The 27,980-nt window shown below is 40.0% G+C and overlaps 3 protein-coding genes across 3 annotated transcripts in view; 2 read left to right on the top strand and 1 right to left on the bottom strand.

Annotated features, from left to right (window-relative positions):
• Positions 1–27,980, bottom strand: part of LOC108105180 — a 54,694-nt gene that overhangs the window by 11,896 nt on the left and 14,818 nt on the right. The window contains exon 2 of the mRNA XM_017211632.2: positions 20,216–20,932. Within this exon, the coding sequence (XP_017067121.1) occupies positions 20,216–20,285 (70 nt within the window). The 5' untranslated portion in view covers positions 20,286–20,932. The remainder of the gene's footprint in view (positions 1–20,215; positions 20,933–27,980) is intronic.
• LOC108105182 lies at positions 1,996–2,714 on the top strand. Its single transcript, XM_017211634.2, has 2 exons — positions 1,996–2,107; positions 2,252–2,714. Exons 1-2 carry the CDS (start codon positions 2,035–2,037, stop codon positions 2,554–2,556), a joined length of 378 nt encoding a protein of 125 aa, XP_017067123.1. The 5' UTR covers positions 1,996–2,034; the 3' UTR covers positions 2,557–2,714.
• On the top strand, positions 22,316–23,729 carry LOC108105179. The gene is made up of 3 exons (XM_017211631.2): positions 22,316–22,931; positions 23,044–23,339; positions 23,400–23,729. Exons 1-3 carry the CDS (start codon positions 22,393–22,395, stop codon positions 23,606–23,608), a joined length of 1,044 nt encoding a protein of 347 aa, XP_017067120.1. The 5' UTR covers positions 22,316–22,392; the 3' UTR covers positions 23,609–23,729.

Here is a 27,980-nt window from a genome sequence, read left to right on the forward strand (position 1 = left end):
CTGGCAGATTGCCCATCTGGAGTTAAATGCAATAATCTAAGAATCAGTTTGAAGATACGAAATTACGGCATGGTCTTCTTAAAAAATCCTATATCAGAAATGTATGACGCTATATTTACACAACTTTCTTACTTTAACTATCTCATTAAGTCTCAACAATTCTACATAAATTTTCAGAGTATGCACTCGGAATGAAAGTATTTTTCATATTACAAAATGAAATACAATTAAATATGGATTTAAACACAAATTCGCCACTAAAAAGTTGATTAATGCATTGCTCGGAACGAGAGGGAAATCAATTAATAAATAAGTAAATGTGCCCACAATTAATTTTCATTTTGCGACAAGCCCACGTCGTTTTGCCGCCCGATTGATTGCATTTAAAATGTGTTTGTTCAGCACCAAGGGGATATTTTTCACTCGGCCAAAAAGTATGCCGCATTTAATGCAACACTTTTTGCCCCGATGCTTTCTGGCGACTGAGAGTTTTTCAAACGCATAACTGCTGTGTGTTTGCTCGTGTCCTGGCAAATCATTTGGGTAATTATCGTCTGCAAAAAATGCCTCGGCGTGAGAGCTTAACCATCAGTTCGAGTTGTGCAACCGGAATGACGGTATAATGCTGTAAGAGGATTAATAATAAGTTTCAGCAATTAAAACTGGTAAATAAATCTACAAATAATCATATTGCATTCGTGTAAATGTAAGAAGGATTAAAACGGTTAAATTAGGTGCGTTTTATCCTTTTTAAATAAATCCGATGGTGTGGCAGCTTTTAAATATAATTAGCTTCTTTTTAAACTTAAATACAAAAATATCTGAAGTATACGAGGTGTGTTCAAAAAGTAAGGTGACTTTTCAAATTTCGCGGGCAACATATTTTCGATTATCGATTTTTTTGTTTTGTTATATTGGTACACTCTTCCCTAACATCTGTACCAAGTTTCAATGGAACATCCTCTTTTGTTTGGTTGTGAGAGTCATAACTGGTGACGAATCATGGGTATATGGTTATGATATCGAAACCAAAGCCCAATCGTCCCAATGGAAGAGCCCAGGCGAGCCAAGACCGAAAAAAGCACGCCAAGTTCGATCAAATGTCAAAGTTTTGATCACTGTTTTCTTCGATTACCATGGCGTGGTGCATCAGGAGTTCTTACCATATGGTCGTACGGTCAATAAACAGTATTATCTGGAAGTTATGCGCCGTTTGCGAGAAGCAATACGAAAGAAACGTCCAGAATTGTGGAAAACAATTCATGGCTTTTGCATCACGATAATGCCCCTGCTCACTCATCTTTGCTTGTGAGAGATTTTTTGGCCAAAAACAACACCACAATAATGCCTCAGCCACCATATTCACCGGATTTGGCCCCATGTGACTTTTTCTTGTTCCCAAAACTGAAGAGACCTATGAAAGGACGGAGATTTGCAACGATTGAAGAGATAAAGACTGCATCGCTGCAAGAGCTCAAGGCTATACCGAAAAGTGCTTATGGGAAGTGCTTTGAGGATTGGAAAAACCGTTGGCATAAGTGTATTGTATCTGAGGGGGATTACTTTGAAGGGGACAACATAAATATTGATAAATAAATTAATAGTTTTTCTTGAAAATACAAAGTCACCTTACTTTTTGAACACACCTCGTATATCAAATATCGAAGTTGCGTAAAATTAACTGTAAAATTAAATTAAAAGAACACAATGAAGGAATCGAAACCCTTCCAAAACGTGTTGACACTTCAATTACTCTTGGTTTTGGTTTGGTTTCTAATAATCTCCCTGAAGTTTAAAATGATTTACTGATTTAATAGAAATACCGAACAAGACAGTGTACGTTTTGAAACCAGAGCGGAAGCCACACCATGAAGCTAACCTCAAAGTGTAATTGAGGCCTCCTGGTGGCTGTTTGGTGGTTTCAGGTCCGCGGCGGTGCCAATTAGAATCCAGAAGTGCTGAGGTGAGCCATTTCAAAGGAGAGTAGGCCCCGCTTCTCCGCTCGACTCTGGGCTTTGAAATTCAATTCGAAAAATGAAATTCAAGAATCAAAAGAAACACCGTCCGCTCGACCCAATTAAACAAGCTCTACGAAAATTTGCACGTGGTGAGTAGTAAAAGTTATTAAAGTTAAAGTTGGAAGTTTTGTACTTTTAATTAAAAATTAAGATTGTATGCTTTAATTAAACTGCTCTTCAGCTTTTGAATTGGAAATTCATCTCGACTAACAATACCACTTAATACTCTACAGTTCTTGGCAAAGCCTTTTTATACCTGGGCACTCCTCCTTTGTGTCCAATCCACCAGTCGAGCGCCCTGACTCTGATCCACTGCCACTATCTGGGTGTCTGCCCGATCTGCACCCGGAGTTCCTTTTCCGGATACGTTACACCATGTTTGAGTCCGTACTCTTCGTACTGCGACAATTCTACAGCTTCGTCTGTCCCATGCAAATCTTCTATGAAATCGAGGAAACCGAACAAGTTGGGAACCAAGAGGAGTGGAATATCTGGAAGGAGCTTTGAGATTCGACGGCATGACAACCAAACCAATTGATTAATGGCTGGTAGAGCGGAAGCTGTTTGCAATAAAGAGATCTCTCGTTTTCCCACTTGAGCCACCATGGTTACTCGACTCCGATTCGCACATAATTTTCGCATAAATTGTCAAATAATTTAAAGCCCTGTCATTGAGCAAGAGTCAAGGTAACCTAAGCCGTCAGATTAAATTTATTGCTCCTCGTTTTTGGTTATGCGGAGCGGAGTGGGTAATGGTGTCTCTTATCAGGCATCATTGAGTGTCGTTGAAACGCCAGTAATTGCGTATTAAAATTATACTCCGGGGACTATTTGTTTAATGAAATGTAGCCGTGTCTGTGAGCTAATTAGGTTGTCGTTTGCCAAGTATTTATGCAAAGTAATTGAAGAACTACACAGAGCTCCTTGGGGGGCATAGTTCTTGTAATCCCCATCAACTCCAAGCTTATTTTAATTTTCCACTCGAACGGAGATCCTTAATCAGCACACATAACTGTTGATGCACTAGGAAAGGTGTCACCATCCAACTGGCTGCTTTGAAATTCAAATGTTGTTCCTTTGACCCACCTTTGGCCCCCATTCCCATTTCCATTGCCATTGCCCGAACGCAGCCTGAGCATTTCAATAAGCCAGGTCCAAGTTGCAGGCCCAGACGTCAATCTGCCGACTCTCGGGCAATTTGTTTAGCTTGTCGAACCACCCACATGTCGACCAAGTCGTTTCGAGCAGCCTTGACATGTTTCCCGCCCTTTTAGCCAGTCTTTTCTCGCCGCCCCAACAGTTGACACAATTTGACTTTTGGCATCCGAACGTTCGAACAACGCCCTGAACTTTTGAACTAATCTATTTGTATTTGTTTAGCTTGGCAGCGATAAAGTTGACATTGTGTTGTCGTGCCTTCGCATGTGTGTTATTTTGCCCGAAGCAGGTGCAAAATTGGTGTGTGTGTGTGAAAGTGCCAGGTGAGTCAAGTCGTCAGGTTGCCCTTGATGGCTTTCTTAGTGGTACATTCTCTTTAAGAAAGACAAAGATGGTTAAGGAAAGCCAAAGTGGGGGAGTTTTATGCTTTATATTAAATAAATCAGCTTTATTTAAAGTTTATATGCCACTGTAATGTCTTTAAGCTGTACAACTTGAGATCTTGATATCTTCTAGTTCATGATTGTAAGCGGAGCTGCCTTTCCCAGATTATCGCAATTGCATTAACGTTACAGATACGGCATTGCTTTGCCAATTATGGGGCTGTTTGAGGCGCCGCCCCTTCCGTTTGCTGTCATTAATACCGCAAATTAGTCCGGAAAGTGGAAGTAACCGGAGGAGAGAGCCGGGAGTGGATGGCCCAACTAATAACTTCTACTTGCGTGAACAGCCCGTAAACCAATTTCTCCCGGCTGTGCTTTCATTAGCACTGCCTCAATGGCTAAGGCCCACGGATTTCCAAGACTCGTCCTTGGCTCTGGCCGAAACGATTATTGGCCTCTACCCTTGTGCTAAAGTTAAAGCCTCCACTCCACTGATTGCCAGATTTGTTAATTATGCACGTTATAATTAATGCTCGCTATCCTGGTCTGACCTGCCGCCCCCTTGATCGCACTATCCTCTCGCTGGCTAATTGTCCATAAATTTGTCAGCTCAAAATATCATCGCCCAGCCCCGAGAATAGGAAACCAAAGCCCGAGAAGCGCCCTGCTGTCATGCTGGCTGTCAGTTGCGCTTAATGCTTAAATGAAATCTAATCACGTTCTAATTTCAGTTAAGTGTGACAGCGAGTTGGACGACCCGCCCCTGGAACCCACTATTCAGACCCCCGATCCCTCATCTTTGATCCCCCCATTCAGTCCGTTTCCGTTTCTCGTCGTCTTGTATTTCATTTCCGTCATTTAAGTGGGCCACTCCCACTTCGTCTGCTGTATTATTCTTTTTGGCGAAGTGCCAGTCGGGAAAATTTGCATTCAATGAAGGCGACTGACCTGCAGTCGAAAAAAGGATATTTTAGGGTTATATTAGGAGTCTTAAAGAGTGCTTAAGCTTTGATGAGCTCAGTTTATGGGGGTTATAAGAATGCCAATAGGAAATATCAATTTTTATTTACTAACTTTATAAAGTCTCTTACTAAATAACTATGTTTTCCTATTTATGAATATTTCAGTTCTTTTTCTTCAAATTTTTAAAGTTACATTATCGATTACCTGATGATATACACATTCATTTTAAATGCTTATTAGGTTGTGTATCATTTTCTCCATACTAATGAGCAGAGTTAAACTTTGGGTTTTCCTCGTCTGGCGGAAAAGTTGCTTTAAATTGCGCAACTGGCGTTAAATCTCTCATGACCGCATCCAGCATCACTGCATGTTTCATAACTTTTCATTTGAAAATGATGCCAGAGGGGCCGGGAAACTATTTCGTTTTCAAATTAGCAAACGGTTTTCCCTTCGAAAATCTAGTTAATTAGCGCTCAACAACAAACAACTCGGGGAGAAACAGCAACAGCTCCAGCATCATCACCGTCATCATCATCATCGCTTTGAGCAGGCGGCAGTCGCAGAACTTTTTTTGGACGCAAAATAGTTGGAAAACTGGAGGGAAAACTGCCCTGAACAGCCGCCCACTGGACTCCAAAAAGTATGCAATGCGAAAGTGTTCGTGAATTAAGCAATTAGGCAAGTCGAAGAAAACGGAACAAAATAAGAGCAGGGAATTGCGAATTAGCCGGCATCCCAAGTTGCCTATATTGTTGCACAAGTCTGACGTTGACCCGCTGCTAATTGACCAATATTCCCGTTCTCGAATCATCGCCATCAGGATGAGCTTCTTGAGTTTGACTGCGGTTTCGACATCGGTATCGGTTTGGTTCTGACATTGGGATGGTAATTGCAATCGCTGGAATTCCATTTCCACATCGAACCCCAGACGTTGCGGGGACACAGCATAAATACAGCCAATAAATTGAATTTATTCCAGCAAGCTACCAATTCCAATTTTGAGCATTAGTTTCCCTTCTTTGGTTCACCCAACGAGGGACTAGTGACTTCTTTGTCGAACGAAAATAAAGTAAAAAGAGGTAAGGAATGTATATAAGTTAACGTGGTTTGAAAACAATAAATAATTATTGCAATTTTTTATAAAGCTTGTGCTTGATAAATCGTATGAGATATATATAGTTTTCAGCTTAGTAAAGAGTATCTGGCATTCGAATTTTGTAAATCTTCTTCTTTTTGCTGCCTTCTTTTCGACTGCTTTTTGGCACATTGCTTATTGATTATTTTTACTAATTTATGTGCTAATAAAATTGTCAATTTGTATGCGTGCAGCGGCGGTTCCCATTGAAGCGGATTCCATTCCTGCGAGTAGCTGCGATATTCTGGCGAAGGATATACTGAACGTGGAGAAAGCACGGAGGAGGGTGAGTGGCTGACAGAACCATTAGACTTAAGTGTCTCCTGCTGGCCAGCGGATGTCTCCCTCTAAGGCCTTAGCTCCGTCTCTTTCTCAAAGGGCAGAGAGCCAAAGGCGCTTACAAATGACGCTGCAGGACATTTCTGGTAATGATTTTCCGTCGAAAGCCAGCCAGCTTTGGCTTTAGTTTCACATTTTCGCCGGGAGAAATCTCACCCATTCACTGACTGTCCAATTTTGTCTCTCCTGCGGTCCGAAATCCTGAACTGGCTTATTATGCCGCGTTTGAGTTTAAATACGGCCGCAAGGATTTTGACGATTGCCTTGGGGCTATTGATAATCTTTCGCTTAGTATTTATGCAAATGCTCTGGAGAATTATGGCAAGTTTGGGAATTGAATATCAAATGAAGTGACTGGAGGCAGGCATTGAATGCAGGTTATCTCTTGGGAATTCCCATATTAATTCAATTTCAATGAAACTTATTGAATTATTTAAGAGTTAAAGTATGTGCATTAAAGCTGACTTCATATTATTTAAAATCAAAATTAAGTTGTTGGTTCTCTTAAATTATTGAAAACTTTAAAGAGCCAACCTTCCTTCCCTTTGAGCTCCAACATATTTTCTAGGTTGGCAATTCCATCACAGGAACCCATTCTGCCCTTCTCTGCCTTAGCACCCTGACATAAACAATATTTTTGCACATTTCCCCTAAGCACCCAGTTCCACTTAGCAACCTTTCTGGCCTTCAGCTGAGGAGCGCAGCTTTTACACCATTTGTGCCACATCGAAGTGGGTGGGAGAAAGGGGATCCTTGAGCTAACCACTTGATGATGAAGACATTTTGCCAGCTAAAAAATCGTATTTACAACATAATTTACGCTTAAAGCCAGTAAAAGGCGACGGAGGAGGTGGAAATGGAAGATGAGGAGGATAGACCCAGGCTGTGATGGAATGTGGGCCAAAAGGGTGGACCCGGAGTAGTAAGCCCCATTCAAAGTGCCGCCACTCAAGTGCCACTTTGCCGTAGTTGTGCCAGGCCAGGCTCCTACTGAAAAATAGGACAATTTCATGCCCTTTAATGGCAAACTTTTAGTGGTCAATGCAATGGCTGCCGCAACAACATCATCAAGATCCGGACGTTACCACGGCCTCAATAGAGAAATGGCAAATGAAACTCCGTTCTTCCCGTTAAATTATGTAAAAATATAATTCTCCTTAAAAGAAAACGCAAAAAAAAAAAAAAAAACGAAAAGGAAAAGCATTTGGTAGTGCGATGGGGAAGTGACGGAAAGGAAGGTGAAAATTGTATTACACGAAGTCAAGTCGAGTTCTGCACTCGCTGCTGTTTTCTGCTTGCCGCCCTTTGATGTCGTTGCGCGAAAATTGAATAAAAATAAAATTGTAATGCGTTTGCACTGCGGCAGATGGTTGGTGAGTTTGCGGTTGAGAGCTGAATGAAAAGGAAATTACGGGAAATTTTGTAAATTAATGAGATGTTAAGAGGGGACGGCAGGCGAACCAACTTGGCGTAATTAAAAGCGCCAAACCACCATAAATGGGTAACTTTCTTAAAAAGGACAGATATTTAACATATAAATATATAATATAATCTGTGTAATGGCAACAGCCAGCTTAATTCTTTCTTATCGAACTGGTACTTTTTCACTTAAATTTCATGATAGATAAGAAAGCTCATACATACATAGCAAATTTTCCTATTCGCAAACACATTTATGGGACTTATTACTCATCATGGGTGGAATGAATTTATTGATTGGCAAACAGTTCCAGCCCACAGACATTAATGCTGTCTTTCGATCTGCTTGCATTATGCATTACCAATGTGCTAATATATTTGCTGGAATATTAACAGATATTGGAATGGTCGGACACACTTTCGCCCTATGGATGATGTGGCCCACCCGAAATCCGGCTAATTGTGTCCGAGTTTGACCGGAGTTTATTACGGGCCAAGCTGGCCCCAAATCGCAGCCCACCAGATACAACCAATTTCGCAGAACACAAAAACTGGCCTGAAATGGGGGAGATTGGCACTCAGAGCCCGTCGAATGTGGAACACATTGTGGCCCTATTGCTTTTAGCTGGAGTTTGGTTCTTGTTTATTTGTTTGTTTGACTGATTTGCTGTTGTTTATTTTGATTTCCGGCTCAAATGCCGAGTGGGCGGAGGCGGATCCTTGTCGATTTCTACATTGATTGTGTTGTCGCAGCAGGAGTTCGATTTCCTCTGCGGGAGTGTGTGCTTCTGTGCTTGTGCAGCAGCAGATTAGTGTTGACAAACAGTCAAATGGCAAAGGTGATGCCAGCTATTGCGACATCATCATCAGGCCCTGGGTAATCCCATAAACACCTACCAACTGGAACCATTTCCTGGAAAGGAAAACCTTTTGTTTGCCACTCCACCCAGCCAAACATCAAAGGGAATCCCAATCTGAATCCGGGGACGGGACCAGTGAAAATGGCATATCGTCATTGGCATCGATAAAGAGTTTACGGCGCTTTTTGTACCCAACTTGGTTCATTGGATAGTTCAGTCGACATTATTATTTTGCATAAAAAATGCATTAATATGAAATTTATTTATTTGTTTTGCCGCTATATTTTTTCGAGGTTGGAGCCGTTAATGTGTCACAAAGTCGTAATTCGCGTTTTACTGTTAAACATCAACTGAGCTCGGCTCAGACATGAAATAACTTTTAGTGTTTCGGTAAAAAATGTTTAATATTTCATTTTTATGTGGAGATTTTTTTCTCGTCCCCAACATAGTATTCCGGAATTTATGTTGATAATTTCAATGCAAGTGATTAATTTTTTGCATAACTGATTACAGTGGCACGGATCAAAAACATTCTTTTAATGACTTAGGCTGATGAATCGGAATTTAAATGGATTATGCTTATTAAGAAGGGGTAAAAGTGGACTTTAAAAGATATTTGTAAATGAAGTTTGATTCTTTTTTGTCACAAAACCCACAAAAGGCAAATTTATGTGTAAAATAATTAGCCTAAAGTTAAACTTCCTAAGCAAACATTAAAAGAAAATGAAATTCAACTATAATCATTGGGCGTGGCTCAGTTCTCGTTTATATTTCTGGGGATGTAAGCTGGAAGCAGTCGCTTTGGCTATGAAATGTTAATTCAGCAGAAACTACATTGCAGGCTCTTGCATTTTTAAGATGTTCCCAGGACTCGCACACCCCTGTGTGTAAATATACATTACAAGCGGTAATATTATGGAAAAACGAAGTGCCGAAAATTTCATTGGGGCTGCAAATGAAAAAGTAATTACAAGCAATTATAAAAACGTCCATTTCACACATGCAGCCACGAACAAAGCAAAAAATAGAAGTGAACCGAAAATTATCGCAAACTTTTGCGCAGCAAACTTCTGCAAGCAATTAAATATATTTGTCACTTCAAAATGGCTGACAAGCCAGGGACCTTTCCCAAACCGCAACAGAATCGAGTGGGGCGGGTGGGGCTGGTGGGACTGTCAAACATTAAACTGAGCCACATCTCCGGAACAACTTCTAGCCACCTCCCGGCAAATGCAAAGAAACCTTCAACCTCAACATAAAGTTGCCCAGTAACTGGCACTCGTGACAAGTTCTGACGAAGTTTTCTTTTCTCCCGCCTGTTGTGCTGCAGTTAACTGCAGTGGTGAAAATTTATAAAGTTTTAATCATGTGGAGTATTAGCAGCCCATACTCTACTAAACTATGTGTGTGCAGTTTTCTGGAATTTATAGTCATTTAACAATACCATTAAGTAGACTAAACTTTACATTAAAGTATATTTAATAAATACTCATAAATGCTTACAAATGAATTTGTTTATTCCTAAACCTTTTGACCAATTTGTCTGGTTGCCACAAAAACCCCAAACATTAAGTGTTGAAATGAATAAAAGATTTATCCTCGATTTAAGTTAAGAGAGTATTGGAGAAACTTCAATCATAAATCAAAATGAAATTCTTCACCAAAGTTAAGATAAGTTGAAACTAACCGTATTATAGCTCAAAGTCGAACTGTAACCATAACCCAGCCAGAACCCAAGCCAACCGAACTTTTTTTTGGACTCATCGACCCCAACCGATTCCAGCTTCGGGGTCTGTTCTCCAGTTGGTGAGGGTTACCAACAGGAACACTCTGGATGCAGCCAAGTGGAATCAATTAATCTTTGCTCGCAAACATTTGCCAGTGGGCCCCGACCGAAAAAACACCAAACCAGCATGCTGACATCTAAGGAGTCCGAGTCCGAAAATATGTAGCCGGGGTGGCTTTTCCATCCCCAGCCCCCAACTGCTGAGTGAAACGTTTCAAGAAAAGTGCAGCTTGCAGCCATGAAAAATGATAAATTTCACTTTGTAGCGCCTGCCCGGGTTCCCTTCAGCCAAAAAGAGTCCTCGCCCTAGTCTTGGCCCTGCCTTTCCGATGCTATTTTATTATTTATCAAGCTTATTACGAAAGCAGCAGCATCCACCAGGGAGAGCTTCAGAATCCTTCAGCTGCAACTGTGCAACACCCTGGAAACCCCGCCCTGGGACGTCGGGGATTGCCGCTTGGTTTGATATTGAAAAATTATTGCTTTTTATGAAATAGTGTCATAAATTATTCGTAATACATTAACAATTATTTAGTAGTTGTTTGCCTCTCTCGCTTGCCGGCATCTACTCAAATGTGTGATATATGGCCAGTACTTACTCAAGCGAGTCTCGACACATAGGAGCGCAGAAATTAATATTGTTTCGCAATCAATTACCTAAAATGAGAAAGGGGAAAGAAGCGAGGTACTTGTTAGTAAAGGCAAAAATTACTTGGGAATGGATATGCATTCGATTTTGAGCTTGCAGAAAATTGAACTAAACTTATATTATTTGAACTACTTACACCAATATTCATAAGAAAATGTATATATCCCCATAGTTTTGTGCATAAAAACTTGAATTCCAAATCAAAAATCCGAATAAAACGGATGCCAAAAGTACGTATTATAATTTTTGGTCTATACATTTCTTAAAAATAGTCAAATTAAGAATAATTCACAATCTAAATTGATACTTCATCTTTAGTAGTTTCACAAACACCGATTAAGGAACATTATAACTTATCCTTAAGTTGAGACACCACATCAACTAGCTCTCTATAGAGCAGCCGCCACACTTTGCAATAAGCTAGAGATTAATCTTGAGCCAGACTTTATGTCACATTATGCTTCCCCTTTTTGGCATATTTACATCGACAAGGGAGGCCATCAGGAGAGTAAACACCTCCCAGGACTCCTGCCCAGGACACTTTTATTGATTTATCACGTCTGGCGTGAGTTATAATTGGATGCCACGCGGGCTTGGGGGTGTGGATCTGAGGGGGATCTGTCGCCCACATCAAGTGCAAAGTCGGGCCGGAGCAAGTGACGTATCCTGGGCAGATTTATGGCATCTTTTACGAGTGCCGCCGCTTGTGTCTTGGCGATGGCTTCTTAAAGCCCTTTTGCGTGGTGGTGCAAATTGTGTGATTAGCTGATGAAAGTGTAATTAAATTTCTGAGGCGGCACTTTGAGTCAAGTGATTTATTTGTAAAGCGCCGCATAAGATTGCTTAAATTTATTAATTATGTGTAATTAATTACTGGGCGAGAAATGGTGTGAGCTGGCTTTGTGTGAAGTCAGCACTAAAGCTGGAGAAGTATTGTGTGGTTAAAATATCTAAATAAATGATAAATATTTCATAAAAATGTATGCTTAACAGCAACTGTATTTAAGGTATGGAAAACTGTTTTATAAAAACTTAAATTTCTGGTAAATTGAATGCCAAACGTCATACTCCACAAAACCATTCAGAAATTGTCATCACATAAATGCCTCTTTTGCGGATATACATTTCCGACATGCAGATATATTTATATTGCCATGAAAAACATTTGCAAAATACCAGAGCCCGCTGTGAAAATACGCCATAGTAACACAAATGAAATATTTAGGCAAACGATTTTTAATCATGCCGTTGGCACCTGAAGGAAAACAAACACCTATCAACCGAAATGCAATTCCTGAATTTTTGGCCAGCCAACAATTGTTTACCATGTGTCTGCGGCAAAATAGTTATCAAAATACAAACAATGTCTGGTAAACGCAATTAAAGGGAGCAAAAAGAGAGGTGACGCTCTGCCATTATACCATCTGTGGGAATAGGGACCAACTTCTAGTTCCCACTTGTCAGTCGACCCTCAATGGGATCCGGAATGAAGATAGTATCCATAAGAGAGATAACTGAACACATTACCCGTAATATTACACACATTTGCCTAGCAAGGAGCAAGCTCACTCACCGTACGCGGAAGCACTTCAGGAGCATGAGGAGCTTCCCGCAACCCGCCCAGAACCTTCTAGACCCGGCACATATGCTTATAATGGCATTTCGCAACTGCCACTCAACCACCCATCCACTACAATCTACTACCAACCATCCACCAACTAGGAGCTACGTCCGCAGGGCCAACAGCACGAGTCCTCGCTGCTGTCGAGTCGTCATTGTTGTCGCTGAATGTTTTCCATTGCCGGGAGTGGAGTCAATCGACGAGGACATGGACTTGGATTTAGTCAGGAAATTTTAAGCAAAAAAGCAATCTAAGTTAACTTAAAGAAATATGCGAAATAACTTATCTTGTGATATTTTAATAAGTCAAACCTTCTTGATAGTATCAAATATATTTCTTCATATCAAACATAAAGGGTATTTGAAATTTTCCATACGTTTCCCTTATGAATTGTAGCCTTTCATCAGACCACTTTCCTTTTTCTCTCTCCCTCTCTCTGTTATTCCCTTGTTATTGTCATTTATGTAGCTGCACTTTGTTGTTGTCGTGTCCGTGGGTCGTGTTCTTTAATTGCGCCTTTTGCAGCAAATGATGTTAACACATACACAGACACATCCACACACGCACATAAGGGTTAGGAACCGGAAGTCAATGACTTTTTGCCGTCGAACGTCAAGCGGTTAAAATCCAAATAGAGACATTACCACTAGCTTAAGTAAGGCCCAACACGGCGCAATTGCTGTTATAGCTTTTGCGGATAACACGACCTTTGACACTTTGGGGTAAAGGCACGCAAGTGGGCAACAACCATGGGACCGGGACATTAAGTCATTCAGTTTTATTAGTTACATCGCACTCGGGCATCGTGGGTTTAAGCATATGGGTTAATTGCATAAATTAAAGCCGAATGAAGCGGCCATTTAAATTATAGCACACCACGTGTGTCCGTGAGCTGGGGCCAAAAACAAAAAATAATAAAAACGAATAACCGGACCAAGGAGGCGGGCATAAATCATTGTTGGCATTTTTAAATTGGCTTTCTGGGCCGACACATTCCGCTTTTGCTGCTGTGGCTGCTGCTGCTGGCCAGGATTAAGGCCAGGCCGAAGGAGCGAAGAGGAGGCCCGGAGATGCCGTGGAAGTCAAGGCGACGCAAACGGAAATTTAACAAAAATTTACTCAATTTGAATAAGCTGCGAAGAAGGCCAAGATGGAGCCAACAAAAATATGTGAAAGGAGAATTGAAAGTACACAACAGCAGTGAAAGAAAAATGCAAACAAAAGCTAACGGGGAAAATTAAAAAGGATCAAGAAATTATTAACTACTTAACACCATATATAAAAGGAATATTTTTGAATTCATTAACTTTTTACTATACTATTGAACTCCTTCTGATATGTTAAAAGTAAACTGTATATTTGTGCATCTCCTATCAATATGAAATTCAATTAGCTGTCAATACAGTTACGAGTACCTATCTGTCATCCTTTTGCCTTGCAAGGACATCCCGACATTCGTGTAGCGCGTCAAAGTTTCTCATGTTAAATCGAAATAAGTTTTCAGCAACATTTCACCAAGTTTGCCAAACACTTGAAGGCGTCAGCACGCATAAACAGACAGCCACGCAATTGCTGTCAATTGTAGCGCGAAAGTATGCAACACAAAATTATTAGAGGGACTGGGAAAAGTTTTCGCGGAGGCGGAAAACTCTCGGACAGGCAACGTCTTTTGGCCCGAAGTCCGATGGAAGCCGGCTTCCACGAAAGGGACGATGTTGTTCAGCTGTCCAATGCCTTGATTGATGAGCATGTCATGAACTTATGACATTGATAGTTATAAATTATTATTATTTCGACATTGTGCTCTTGCTCTTTCCCGGAGCTAAATGCACAAAACTTTTTCTTCGTCTGCGTCTTTCTTACATTTGTTGGGGCACCCAAACATTTGACAACTAATTGACATTTAAAGTGCGCCCAGGAAAAAAACGGAGGCGAATACTAATGATTGTCGTCCAAGAGGTACTGAAGTGATGAATCATCTGGCATTTGAATGTAATGTTTCTTACTTGGTATTTGGTAAAAATATGTCCAAGTTCATATTGATCGTATATTAATTTTTATTTATTATAAAATCAAAGAAAACAATTTGCTTTATAATCAAAAGCAAATTAAAATAAGTATTTAAAAATATTTTTCTCTGCTTTACTTCCATGAAAATCTTTGCTTTTAACTTTTCCTTTAAAGTCCTAATGACCAAACACATTTTCTATTTTCTGTTTGTTTGCGATTCTGCCTCGTCGCTTTGCCATTGTTTTTGTTGCTGTTTATCATTTTGGCATCTTCATCGCTGTCATTAGGCGCACATTTTGCTGCCCACCTGCCAGTTTCAGGACCTACCAGGATACCATGCCTGTTGCCCGTTGGCCGTCTGCCCACCTGCCGCTTTATAAATGTTTCAAAAATACAGCCAGCGAAGAGAACGTAAACACTACACAGTCATAGTCTAAAGGAAAAAAGCATTTATAAAGAGAGGGAAATTTGATAAATGCTTCTTGCGGGCTTATTTAATGTGCGCCAAGTGCGTTCATTGTGTGAAATCATAAAAAAAGTAATAATAAAAAAGGGAGATATAGAAGGAAACGATTGTGGGATGTTGGGATATTTAAGTCCAGGAGACCCTTTTGTAAAAGTTAGCAACGAAATGTACCTTCGATTTTAAAGTGATTTCTTTCGCCCCATTATAATAAAATCTAACGCCATTAAAGCTTTGTTATTATTGGACCAGCTTTAACTGAGAACCGAATTTAGGGATGCCTTGAAGCTGCTTAAACACTGACACCTAAACCCAGCTCCAAATGAAATTAGCATTATTCAAAATATTTCCACAGCTATGAATATGCGATTTGGAATTCACGGAACACGTTCTATGGCTTTGTTCCTCAGTTTGGTCTAAAACTAGGGCGTCAGTCCTCGAAAGGGAGAATGTTTATGAGCATAAATTAATTTTCATGCATCACATTGGCCACATATGTTGTCGCATTTATGAGGTCCGAGATGATAATGACGGTCTAGCTGCTATCTAGCTGCATATTTATTGCATATTCATAAAAAAAGTCAAAATACGGTTTTTTATGGGAAAAGTGGAATATCGAATTATTAAATATTGGACATAATCTTATTTTTGGAAAATTTGTAAAAAATTATACTTTTCTATTATTTTTTATGCAAAAAAAGTGGAAATTTTATTGCTATGACTGGCACACCGCTACCCTATTGGCAGCTTTATCTAATCGGTTTCGATAAAGTTAGGTACTTAGTCTAAGGGTTACTTTTCTATTGATGGCCAAAAATGTAAATTTTAAATTGGGAATTTTAATACAAGCTCAACGAAATATAGCATTCCATTATATTTTGGACGCGAAATCAGGGTAAACAAAATTTTGTATTTTTGGAAAGAGTATCATGATTTTTTGTGAAAAATGTCCACAAAATTACTGATATGTTTGAATGAAATTTCGCTAGGATTTAAAAAATATTCTCGGCGAGGACAAAATACTGTTCTACCCTGCCTTCTTTGCCCCTGCTGTGTGCAACTTTTTCTGCTGATTTGATTAAAAACTTTTTAACAATCCGAACTATGACTTTAAATGGATTTTATGGCTTTTGATTTGAGATCCTGATTGGCATTGATATAAAATGTTGCTCGTGTATAATAAAGCATACAAAATGATTCTGAATGTATAATGTATGTTATAAGAAGATTAAATATGTATATAAATTTAGTACAATGTAAATAATATACAATATAAAATGCTTATTACTGCACTGCTATTATCCTTAAAAGCAATATAGACTTACGTTGTAAAAATTATAGTTCTTGTAAAGCCCTCGGTTTTCTTATCATCGAAATAATTATTGTAGGTCCAGTCTTTTCAATGAGTCTAAAGATGTGCTCAACTGTGTTTCGTAAGTCTAGACCTATATAAATTAAAATTATTTTTCCAATCAAATACAATACAGTGTTTTTATAACGCTGACTCATCTTTAAGTAAGTTCCTATAATTATTGTATGCTGTAAGCAGAGGAGTTCCTGTTTTCATAATTGGCAGTTATACAATATCCATGAAGTCGCCAATGGTATTGTGCCCTCTATAATTTGCGCACTTTCATTAAATTTTTCCCAGCTATTATATATACTATATATAAAATCCATTTTTTGTTTGTATTGGCTTTTGTTTTTCGCAGCCATGCCACGCCCCCATTGTCTGGCCGCATTAGCACTTGGTCCAGTGAACCAACAACACCAGCCAGGAGCAACAATAAAGCATTTCCCTTCCTGTACGCGAACTTAATGAAAATAAATCTGAAAAAATATAAACAAAGGAAAGGCGTCGAGGAAGTGAGGTGCAGCGCAGGGGTGGCTGCTCACAGGTGTATGGCTTAAAGTTGGGACTGAGCTTGGAGGATTTCTTGATGACGCATTCAACAGCTTGGAAGTAATAGACCCTAACAAACAAACCAAACAAAAAAAGCTTCCCGCCCGAAAGAAGGGCGCTGCCCTTAGAAATTGTAGTGCTAAATGAGAGCAGGGGAAGTACTAGAGAAAGGACGTCTGGAAATTTAAGGAGGACATAGAACTTAGCCAGCGAGTTTCTTTACAACTTGAGCACAATTACGAATTACTTGGAGCATATGATGTACGACTTTCTACCATCCCGAAATAGGAAGTAATTGTCTTGTTCACATGTTTAACGCCTAACTGTACTAATCAGGAATTAATTTACTGCGTTTTTATTCTATAATGTTTATATTTCTTGCCTTAATTGGACTTTATTATTATTATTATAATTTGTCCCAGCCTGCTTTCTTTAAAAAGCTGACTTAGAGATACAAATTTTTTGTCATCAGACCTACTTAATATGCCCCAGGGAAGCCACACATTTTAAATCAATTACGAAAATGCTACGCTCAATCTTTCAATCAATCAAAGTGAATTGGTTGGCTTGGCTTGGCTTGTTTTTTCCCGTTCACTTAATATCGAATGCCATCAATAACAATAATTTTCATAAATATGATAAGACATAAATCACAAAGTAGCAGGCGCCACAAAGTGCCTGGCCAAGAGTCTGAATTTTAGTCCTGCCGCCAGGACCCTTTGTCGGGGTCATCCCAACCCCACTGTCTGAAATGTCACTTGGTCATGCGAGGCACGCGCTCCTCTGAGAACAACAACAGCACAAAAAAAAAGACAAAAATAAAAGGCAAATGACTTTGAAAAGTCGAATATAGAATACCCTAGTATTTCTTTGAGCTTGTTAAATTAATTATTATGTTATATTTTCAACTTAACAGCTAACGAAGATTTATATTTAAGTTTGGATCTAGAAAAATTCGTTTATAAAAATTTCTCTTGGGAGATTCTTTAATGATGTGCAAGTATTCTAAAGGTTTTATTCTAATGTTTTAAATTACTAATGTTTGAATCTGACATACTAGTTTACATATGACCAAGTATTCCTGTCTTCAAACGAAATTTTTACAATACCCTTTGCTATGAGGGCATGAAAAGAGCTAGGCAAGGGCACCGCCCACTTAGAGGCCGGTGGGTGTTGGGACGGGAAGCTGGAGCTGCAGGACGCGGAAGGACGCGACAACGTCACGCGGCGTTGTCATGGCGCAATAAAAATAAAAATCTAATTAGTATGCCGTTGACAGTTTAATCGTGATTACGCTGGCAAAAATGTCAGCTAAGCTGAGAAGAGGCGGTGTGTGGTGGGTGTGAGCGGGGGCTTTCCGTGGGTCTTGGGTGGGGTGGATGTCTGTGGGGTACAGGCTAAGCGTCAACATCAACATGCCAACAGTTGATTCCTGGCTTTGTTGTTCTTGCTCTTGGACGTTGAGCTTGGCATTTCCGGCAGACGCCACATGCATCGCGTGCGTGTCACAACAACAAGTGCGAGTGTGTGTGTCGGGCGTATACATGTGTGAGTGTTGGTTAGCGGACGTGTGTTTGTAAATGTGAGTGTGTTATATGTGGGTGTCAAAAGTTTAGCACTGAAAATCGCCCGCCGGAATCCCGAATGGGTGGTAGCAAAACGCTAAACAAAAATATCAGAAATAATAAGCCATTTCGGGCGAAACGAGGCTCAAAACCGACGAGAGGCGATTCAGTAGTTCGTTGTTTAGGTTGAGTATTCAAAGAAAATGTACTTTATTTTTAATAAATTAAAGTGAAACGACTGATTCCAGTCATGTAAATAAAGTTTAGGCTCTTTCTAATAACTGAAATGCAAATTAAGCTCCTGCGAATAGTAGTAACAATAGATGTTCTCATCAGTCGCACCTCGCAGTTATATTTTTGGGCCTTGCACTTGTTTTAAAATGTGCTCCATGCCCAGACACTCTCGATACGAAGGCCCGCCTCAATGTTGGCCATTGAAATGCGTGTCTAGTGAAGGATCCGCGAGACGTGATTGGAAGTTTTTAGCAGGTTCTGTCGCCGTTTTCCCTTTGTTTCGTTGGAATACGAGTGGTTTTGAATCGGACTGGTGGGTGATTGCACGTCATTTTGGCCAAATGCCAGGCAGGAGCAGGAGTCGAGAGACTGGCCCAAATTAAAAGCAAACTGAAGTGTAGATCTGGCCCAGACCGGAACCGGAAGTTACTGTGATGAATTGCCCTGTATCAGCAGCTGCTTCCGTGCCTTTAAAGTCATCTCCCTAAAATGGCCAAAGTGACTTTCAAGTTCAGCAGCTTACAGGATGCTGCTAGAATTTTTCAGTTTTTAATATAAAATGCCGGGGATTTATGAGATCCTCTTTTACAACTTTATTATGCCTCAATCTCACAATGAATGGCTGGCAGAGGAGGGGACTCCGTCAAGCCAAAGAAATATGAAACGAAATTAAAGCTGCCGGAAATGCAGACAAAGCGACAACTCATTGCAGCAGCTATTTTGCCTGGGGTGTCAGACGGAGATGACTGGGAGAAAAAATCCAGAGAAAAGCCGGAAAACTGAAATGAAATCCGAATCATATTGCATTTGGTGGGGGAACGCGAAACGCGACAAACAAACAGTTGTATGTAATGGCAAGATGCAGCTCCAAAGCAAAAATATTAATTTAAAATCTCACAAAAAAAGCCGTTTTTGTAATGAATAATGGGTGGGACATTTTGACCGGCAGGAGAAACTAAAGAATTTCGTAATGTCATGAAATCGACAGCAAGGAAATGAACAATGGAAGTCAATCTGCCAGAGAGAACTAATTGGGTATAGTTAGAAAGCACAAAGAACTTGGATGCTCGAAGGTAACGTCGCTAACAAATGTCAGTCACCGTAGTAGTTTTAATTGAAATTGGAAATTATGCAGAACAAAAACCATTGCAAATAATGAGATTTTACTAATACTTTGGATCTACAATATCTGAGTGCTATTTGAATACGGGTAAGTTAAAACAATTCCTCAATTATAAAGCTAAAAATCATAACCATAATTTAGCAAGGATATGCAATGGGGAAATATCTACCTTCGTCCACTATTAATATATATTTTTTAAATAATGAAAAAGTCACAGGAAATAAAACGCTTTATTTTGAGCCAGTGATTGAGTTATATTTTGGTTGCTACTTTTTGGGGCTTAATTTGATTTGTCATGGCGTTTCACCCCAACAAAAACAAAAAAAGAAACACACGTCCGGAGTTGAAACGATTTTACAATGGTAACCGCAAACATAATTGAACCGCAAATGATGTGGGTAGAGCAGTCAACCTGTGGGTGGCAAAATACTCGCCCAGTTTAAAAACAACATTCCCCATGGCCAAAATATTCGATTAATAATTCAGGAAAACTGTGCGACATTTAAATTAAAGCTCGAATGTGGTCAAATAGTGAAAGGTGAATGGGGGCGGGACAATATTTGATTTTTCCTTTAAACAAACTCACCTGGCAAACTGGCTATGTAAACAGCGGTAATGATGAGGAGTCTTTGTAGTTTAATCGCTGGCTTCTGCATTTTGTTTTCCCTTTAGCCCACAAATATGATTGTTTATTGATAAATTAGTTAATGTTTTATGTCGTGCTGGCCTTCGAAAAACGATTTACGGACATATATGAGCAATATCCGCTATCCAGACCGCAGAAATCAATTTTTACATTCGCTTACTGGTTTTGTCATCCTTTTGTTTTGCCCAGCGCTCAGTATGTGCAATTTCCTTTATTTTTTCGTCGCTTGATTGGTTTTACTTTTTGCTCTATTTTGCGGTTGCATTTAATGCATTTTTCATTCGGCGCTTCTGCTTTCTTCGGTTTACCAGTCAGCCACAATTAGCAATCTGCACAGTGAGTCGCATTTGTATTCGGACAAGGACAGGTCCTGTGTCCCAGAACTACCTGAATGCCGCTACTTTTGCCTTGCATGTGAAATTGTGTAAATACGTTCGGCTTAGGGTTAGCTGCATTTCTCATTGAACTCGATTTGGCTATTTGCATTTTTCATATCCCTTCTGCCCTTTTTTGCATATTCATTTCCTGTTTTCCACAATTTTTCCACTTTGCTGCTATGTTTTTTATATGACTTCGATTCTCTCCCTGGCTTTCCTGCATGGGAATTTAAAATGTAGCTGGCTGATGATTGAACTGGAGTCTGGCTTTCGAATCAACCTGGAAAATGTATGAACAGAGAAGAGAAATGGGATTAAACTCAGTTGTAAGCTGAAGAATTTTTGAATTTATTATTGGCTTAATATGCTGCTACTCTTTTGCCAAATTACCTTCTTTACTTTTTAGATTTTACTTTTCATTGCTTTATTTTCTAACTAAATTAAAGACTTTGTACTTAAAAATGGTTTTCTTTTTTATGGACATAAATAAGATTATAATTATATTTAAGTTCAAATTTTCATTCTTCTTGAAAGCGCTGAGAAATCATTAAAGAATTTATATAAACAAATGTTATTGCCTTTCGTCGCTCGCTTATCCGCTTTCGTGACACTTTCCATTCTTGACAACTCCAATCATCATCAAATTCAATATCCCCGCCAGGATTTAGTGCCTCCGACTCGGAGAATCCTGCGGGTCTAAATCATTGACGGACGCTTTAAGCTGCATTGGATTTTGGAGTTTGGGGAAAACAAAACACACGCACAGTGCATTTTCCAACTGATTTGAAAATCCAAAGTTGCCCATTAGCAAACCAAATACGCGCTGTTGCCACCGCAAAAGGGGGCGTGGTACTGAGACTTTGGCGCCATACGAAAAGCCGACTGACTTTACATGGGAAATTGGCAAAAGCCAAGCCATGAAATTGTACAACACGATTTTCACATTTCGTACATGACACCATTTCGTTTTCGCTTGGCGAGTATGGGTACAGTGGCGTACATGTGTGTAAGGCGACTGGGTGGCCGGGTTTTCCGGGTTGCCTACTTGACATGCCTGTGTACATTGGGGAAAATTCACTTATGGAAATCGAAGATTTTCACTTCGCCCTCCATTCTTTTTCCGATTTTTCGAGGGAAGCGAGCGAGGACGTTGCGAAAACTAAACTGATATGAAGTATCAGCATTCAGTATTCAATGTAAATCCTTTAAGCTGCAAATGCGCCCGAAAGGATACTCCTTGCCACGTATTCCTGGCTGACTGACAGCTTGACTGCGGCTCTGAGTGGTGTTCCTGTCCCATATTTGGTGGGTTCTGCGGCGGAAAAGCGAAATGTGACCTGGATCTCGAGAGGGATGGGGATTTCCATACCCAACCAATCACCAGTCTGGATATGTGTGGCAAGCACAGGGAAAACTTAATACTCATCATCGGAAAAAGAAGCGATATTGTGCGCAAATACCGCAGTCTAATAAGCCGAACATTTCTGGCTGAGTCAGTGTTATTCGATATAAGTTGTCAATCTCTTTTTGTTGCTATTTCTTGAGCTTGGGAAATTATCTTTACAACAGAGATAAACGTATTTTGATTTGTTCATTTTAATATTAATATAAATCTTTGAAAAACTTTGATTTTTATGTCAAAAATCTTTAAAACTCGAAAACCTTACAGGAACTCTACAAAAGCACCAACACAACATCACAATAAAACACCTAAAAGTACAAAAATAATACAGCCAGTCCATGTTCCTACAATGTCATTCTGTTGCGGGAGGGTCTCAAACCAATATCCATTCAACAAGCGAACTGAATACGGATATCTCGTTAGGGGAGGGAACAGGGTATCGAACTAGCAACGAGTCAATCTATGGGCCATCCGATCGCCTGCAGGTGGTCCTCCTGGATTACAAGCAGTTCAAGGCCGCTAGGACTATCCAGCGTTATGTGAGGGGATATTTGACCAGAAAGCACATCAAAAGGGAAAAATGGGCAGTCAGCACTATAAGCAAGTGGTGGCGCAGATTCTGGGTCCAGCGCTCGATGTTTTCCCGTATCCAGCAGTTGCTACAGCAACGTATCATACAGTATCACAACAATATGGCCACCAAGATCCAGGCTCTCTTCCGCGGCTGGATGACCCGCCAGTACTTCCAGGACTTCCAAGGCATGAAGTCTCTGCGGATGCAGTACGCCGAGGACATGCTTAGCTTACTTTACAGAAAGCTCTACTGGATGCGGAAGGATCATTTGTTACCAGGAATCTATGCGCTTCGCGAATCTGAGTAAGCAGTTCGCAAATTTGTAGATATAATCCTATTACCTTCTTTTTAATATGAAATTACTACAATTTCAAGTCATTGTGAGTACGAATAATTATTATGATTTCCCATCCAGCTTGCTATTGAAAATTGAGAACCTCTCTGACACCTTTGGATTCCGTTTCCATAATGGACGTGTCCGAGCTACCATCGCTCAGAAGCGAACTTTTATCAACGATCGGCGAGTGGAGTTCCAGAAGAGCTCTATTTATTCTTCAGTGCCATATCCAGGGCCTTATTTAGATGGCATTCCCACTTTCGATTTAAACTTGCCTAAAAACTTGAACCCGCGATTGCAGCGGATAGTGCTGATGTATGACAAGTCCATGAGAGATAAATACGTGAAGAAGGTTTATATGAACTTTTCAACCAGTATGTTGTCCTTTTTTCATTATTTAAAAATGGGATATTAACACCAACATTTAACCACAGAACGTCGCATTAACATGAATGTCCTACGTGAAAATAAGCGCACTCGCTTCTGCAAGGACTTCGCAAAGCGAGTTATGGCAAATAAAGACGGTCGCCGAAAACGAACTGAGAACATTATTCAGGTGTTCCTCGACGCTCTTCTAGCGGCCGCAGATGAATACAATTGCTTCTGCAAGCCCCAGGTCACAGATGATAGTTTGTGCCAATAGGTTGTCTCAGCATTGGACATCTTATTATAGTGCTGAGATAACCTATTTTCACAACCAATCTCTTATATATTCCCAGTGTTACGAGATGTGAATCTGTCTTAATTATAATTGAAAACCGAAACTCGTTGATTGTGTGATTTTTTAAACAATTTTTAATAATATGATTATTCAAATTACTGCATTGTTTGGACCAATAAAATGTTTAATTTACGAATTTTATTAGTATATTTCCCTGTAACTTCTGAGACAATAATTTGTGGCTGATTTACATACTTGTGTAGAAGCTTGCAGATAAAAAGTCTCCTTGCATCCATTCAGATGTATTTGGAACATCTGTCCCACCTTCCTCTTGACCATTCAAAGTGCCCCAGGGAAACTGGTAGAAGATTTCCATTCCTTACTGTCATCAGTCACAAAATTTCAGAAATTCCTCGACATAAAACAGATTTTGTCCCTCAACTGAAGACGAATAAAGCAGAGCGCTTAAACTTTTTTAATGTCAAGGCAACAAGAATTGAAGAAAAACGAATTCCGGCGTCCTTTGTGTGGCTGACTGTGCGTTTTTAGCAGCTCGCAATTTATTTGCAAACATTTATTATAGTTACTTTTGTTTTATTCGCTTTGAGTACTTTTGCGTGTTGCGCGATGCTGATGGAGCAGGAGAAAAGTAGGGGTCACTTTTTTATGTTGCATTGTTTTATGGTCGCGTCGTGGTTGGTAATGAAATGCCCCAACCATAAAGAACCTGAAAAAGCAGCCCAAGGTTGATAAGTCCTTCCAGAATCGCCAGGGACTCGAAGCTAGGAAACAAATTAGTTTAAAGATAAGTGGGTTACACAATTTCGAGTAGCATACTTTGTGGCATTAAGTGGCTGTCTTGATTAGTCCGTGCAGATGACTGAATGACTGAATGGCTCAGTTGGCCAGGACGAGAGGGCAAATACAATCAAGCATCGTCTGCAGACTGCACGTGAAAATGTTTAACAGCTGTCGATAGCAGGTAGAGAGTTAAGGGCAAATAGCATAAGGCAAACATCCTGGCCAGAATCAGCAGGAGCCTCAGAACAGGACTCAGCTTAAAGGACCTTAAGGCATTCCCCCATTGCGCCTTTGGCCAAGTGCACTGTAAATACCAAAGCAATTTTCACTGCAAAATTAACAAGCGCCAAACCACAACGTAAGCCCGAGGGGCTGAAGTGGATTGGCTTGGCTCGAATGCAGTTGGCCAAGATGCCTGCCATACGTCCATTTACCACTAAGTCGAGGCGCCAGTACATAATGAATTTTCCCAGCTTCTCCCCCTTCCCATCTTTTGCTCGCTTTTTCTGGCTCCGGCTCCTCGGACACACGAATGCAATTAAGCTGCCCAGCTGGGGGAAAAAATCGAAGGTTTACGGGACTTCGTTTCAGTTCTCTGTTGGATCATCAATTGACGTGAAGAAACCGACTCCTGCTTAGTCACTTTAGTTTTAAGATGTACTTAAGTGAAAATGTATTTCTGGTAGTTCGGATGGGTAATACTTTCAATATCTTTAAATTAAATTTAACTCATCCCCTAAGCTTTTCTTTATATTTATAACAATGTAAGTATTAAGAGCCAATGATTAGCCTTTATAATAATAAGCTGCTTACAATATCATAAAGCAGTAAATGTTTCTATGGTTATCCTTCGCGTGGGTTAACAATTTGCAATAATCTTCCTATTAGCTTCTTGCACAACCACTTGGCCCTTGACCTCACTAAAGACTTTCAATTTTCATTTACTTAAGCATTTTGCTTCTTAACTGACCATTATGCGAGATCACAAAAGGATTCCAATTAAAGGCCTTAACCCCAATCTTAATTATGCAAAAAATGAGGCCATGTGCGAAAATCACCAAATGACCAAGATGGAGATAAACCCACTGCCGACCCGATTGGACAATAAACTAACACCAAACTGCTGAGCGCCACCAAATGCTTGGGTCATCAAAATGTGTCAGGCCGGTCCATGCAAATTCCAAACTTAATCATGGCAAATTATATTACGAGAGTCCTTCCTTCCCACAAACCATCCTAACCCTTTGACCCTGGCGAAATGTCCGTTTATCAAACGACCCGCCCAACAACAGCTGTTGGCTGCAGAATAGTTTCCTTACACTTGGGTTGGGTTCATTCGCTCATGGCTGTCAAATGAGATTAAAATAAGCTCTTCCGTCAATCGACATCATCGACTTGGACTGTGGCTCCATTCCCCACATGACAATGGCAGGGTTCCCAGTCCCCAGATCCCCCGTATCCCATACCCAAAAGAGCCACCCATCGAACAATATAATGGGCCAAGCGAATTTATAGCAATTGTGCACTAAAAGGGTTTTATCCACGCACAACAGCTTGACCAATAAAGCAACTAAGCGCATTTGTGCACCACTTCACAGGACCCGGATCGTGCCTCATATATAGTATAGTATCGGTTTGTGGGGGCGGGGCAATCGGCCCTGAGCTCTGAGTGCCAGTTTATTGCCAAATTGAGTCCTCGGCGACAAAGCGTCGAGTGTAGGGAGCGTTGTCAACAACAGCTGCACAATTGAGATAAACTTCAATTTTCGTAAATTGTTTAGTTTATTGAAAAATCTGCGACATGTGAAGACTGCCAGCGGATGTCTGTGTGTGTATGTTTGTGCCCTGTGTGTTTGTGGCACATTAAGCGCTCTGAATTTTAATTCAATTTAACTTTAGTTTCAGTTTTGCAGCTTGCGGATAGTGGAGACAGCCATTTATTGGCACATTTTATTTTACGAATTTATTGGATTTGATGGGGCCAAACTGAAATGAACTGGACTGTACTCGAGTCGCTGGCAACTGGCAGCTGTGGAAAATTGAACACTAACTGTCCATGGAAATGGGATGGGATTCGGTTAAAATCCTGTAAAAAGCACTGAAATAAATATAAGATAAATCGCATAGTGCTTTTATCTAAACTATTAGGTAAGGGAATAGGTAACAAGGTCTTCATAAAAATCAATAAATAAAATTAACAGTTGGAATTTATGAGAGAAATGTGTCCTTTTTAATATCCAAATATACAGATATATATATATATATACCAGTCAAAACAAATAAAAACTATTCTCAAAACAATCCGCAAGAGTAGCATTGATGCACCATCGTACTTTTCCCTACAACCATCGACCTCTGTTCCATTTGCGCATTCGAAAACAGAGCTCAGATCGAAGTTTTTCCTCCTAAAGCTAACAAATATACATTCCTCTTATCGAAGGACCCAAAGGTCTACCTAAGGCTTTCACATTCGACTGGCAAGGCGCAGACACAATATCCAAATGCCCCATCCAATCCCTTTGCCATATTCTCGCATTCACGTACTCGCATTTCCCTCGTGAAAAGCGATGACTGTGTGTGCTAAAATTATGCGCATGTCGTTGGCATATTCCTTCTCCGCCCAGCACGATTTTCAATTCAAATGTTTTTCTTTTCGGGGATTCGATTTCGGCGGCAGAAGGTGAAAGATGCGGTTACACGGAACGGGGCTGGCGAAAACTTTTCGCATAAAATAAGGCAAGATAAATTGTTAATGCGTCTGTGGGGAAGCGATTAGCGGCAAATGTGCCGAGTTTATGCCGGAGTTCGTTTTGAAACCCACTTTTTGCGAGCAGTGCAATTTAAATATTATTTTCCAGCTCCTTAAAGTCAAATTGAAGGTACTTCCATTTCAAGCAGAAGCATTTTCCAAATCAACTGATGTCTGGCAGGCACAAAATAAGAAATATTTATATACGAGTATAAGAAAATCAAGCAACAAAAGGTGAAGCCAGACTCTCGTTGCCATTGGCAATTTATTTCTAACAGCCGAGAAACTCCAATTCAGGGATTTTGTCCTTGGCCAAGGCAATTCCTCACAGCCAGGATGTGGAGGCACTTCAGAACGCATTCAGGTGGGCAATTGGCAAATGCAACAGCCACTGCAGCTCATGATAAATCGTTATTTATAATTTGTATTGTAAACGGAGAAATTTGTTTTTCCCTCTGTTGCCCGGACTAAAGTGGAAGTTCGAAGGGATTGCCTGAAATAAGAGCGAAAAAGGGTATTTGGACATGTGGGGAGGGTATACTGGATAGCAGAAGTTTGATAAGTTTTTTATTAATGTGCCAGCCAAATATAAAATCTGTGGAATAGTGTATGTATACTATTGGTATATATTTTATCTTTACAAAACATGATCTATGCAGCTTCTGTTTTATTTTGGAAGAAAAATCGCAAACAATATAAAAAATAAACTTGTTTGTATGCAAACAGCATTTTTTCTAGTAAAACAATTTTACCACAAGAGAAACACGTGCAAAATTGTTAGGTAACTGGAGAGGTATGTAACTC

The sequence above is a fragment of the Drosophila eugracilis genome, unplaced genomic scaffold (assembly GCF_018153835.1).
Source record: "Drosophila eugracilis isolate 14026-0451.02 unplaced genomic scaffold, ASM1815383v1 contig_423, whole genome shotgun sequence".
NCBI classification, from domain to species: domain Eukaryota; kingdom Metazoa; phylum Arthropoda; class Insecta; order Diptera; family Drosophilidae; genus Drosophila; species Drosophila eugracilis.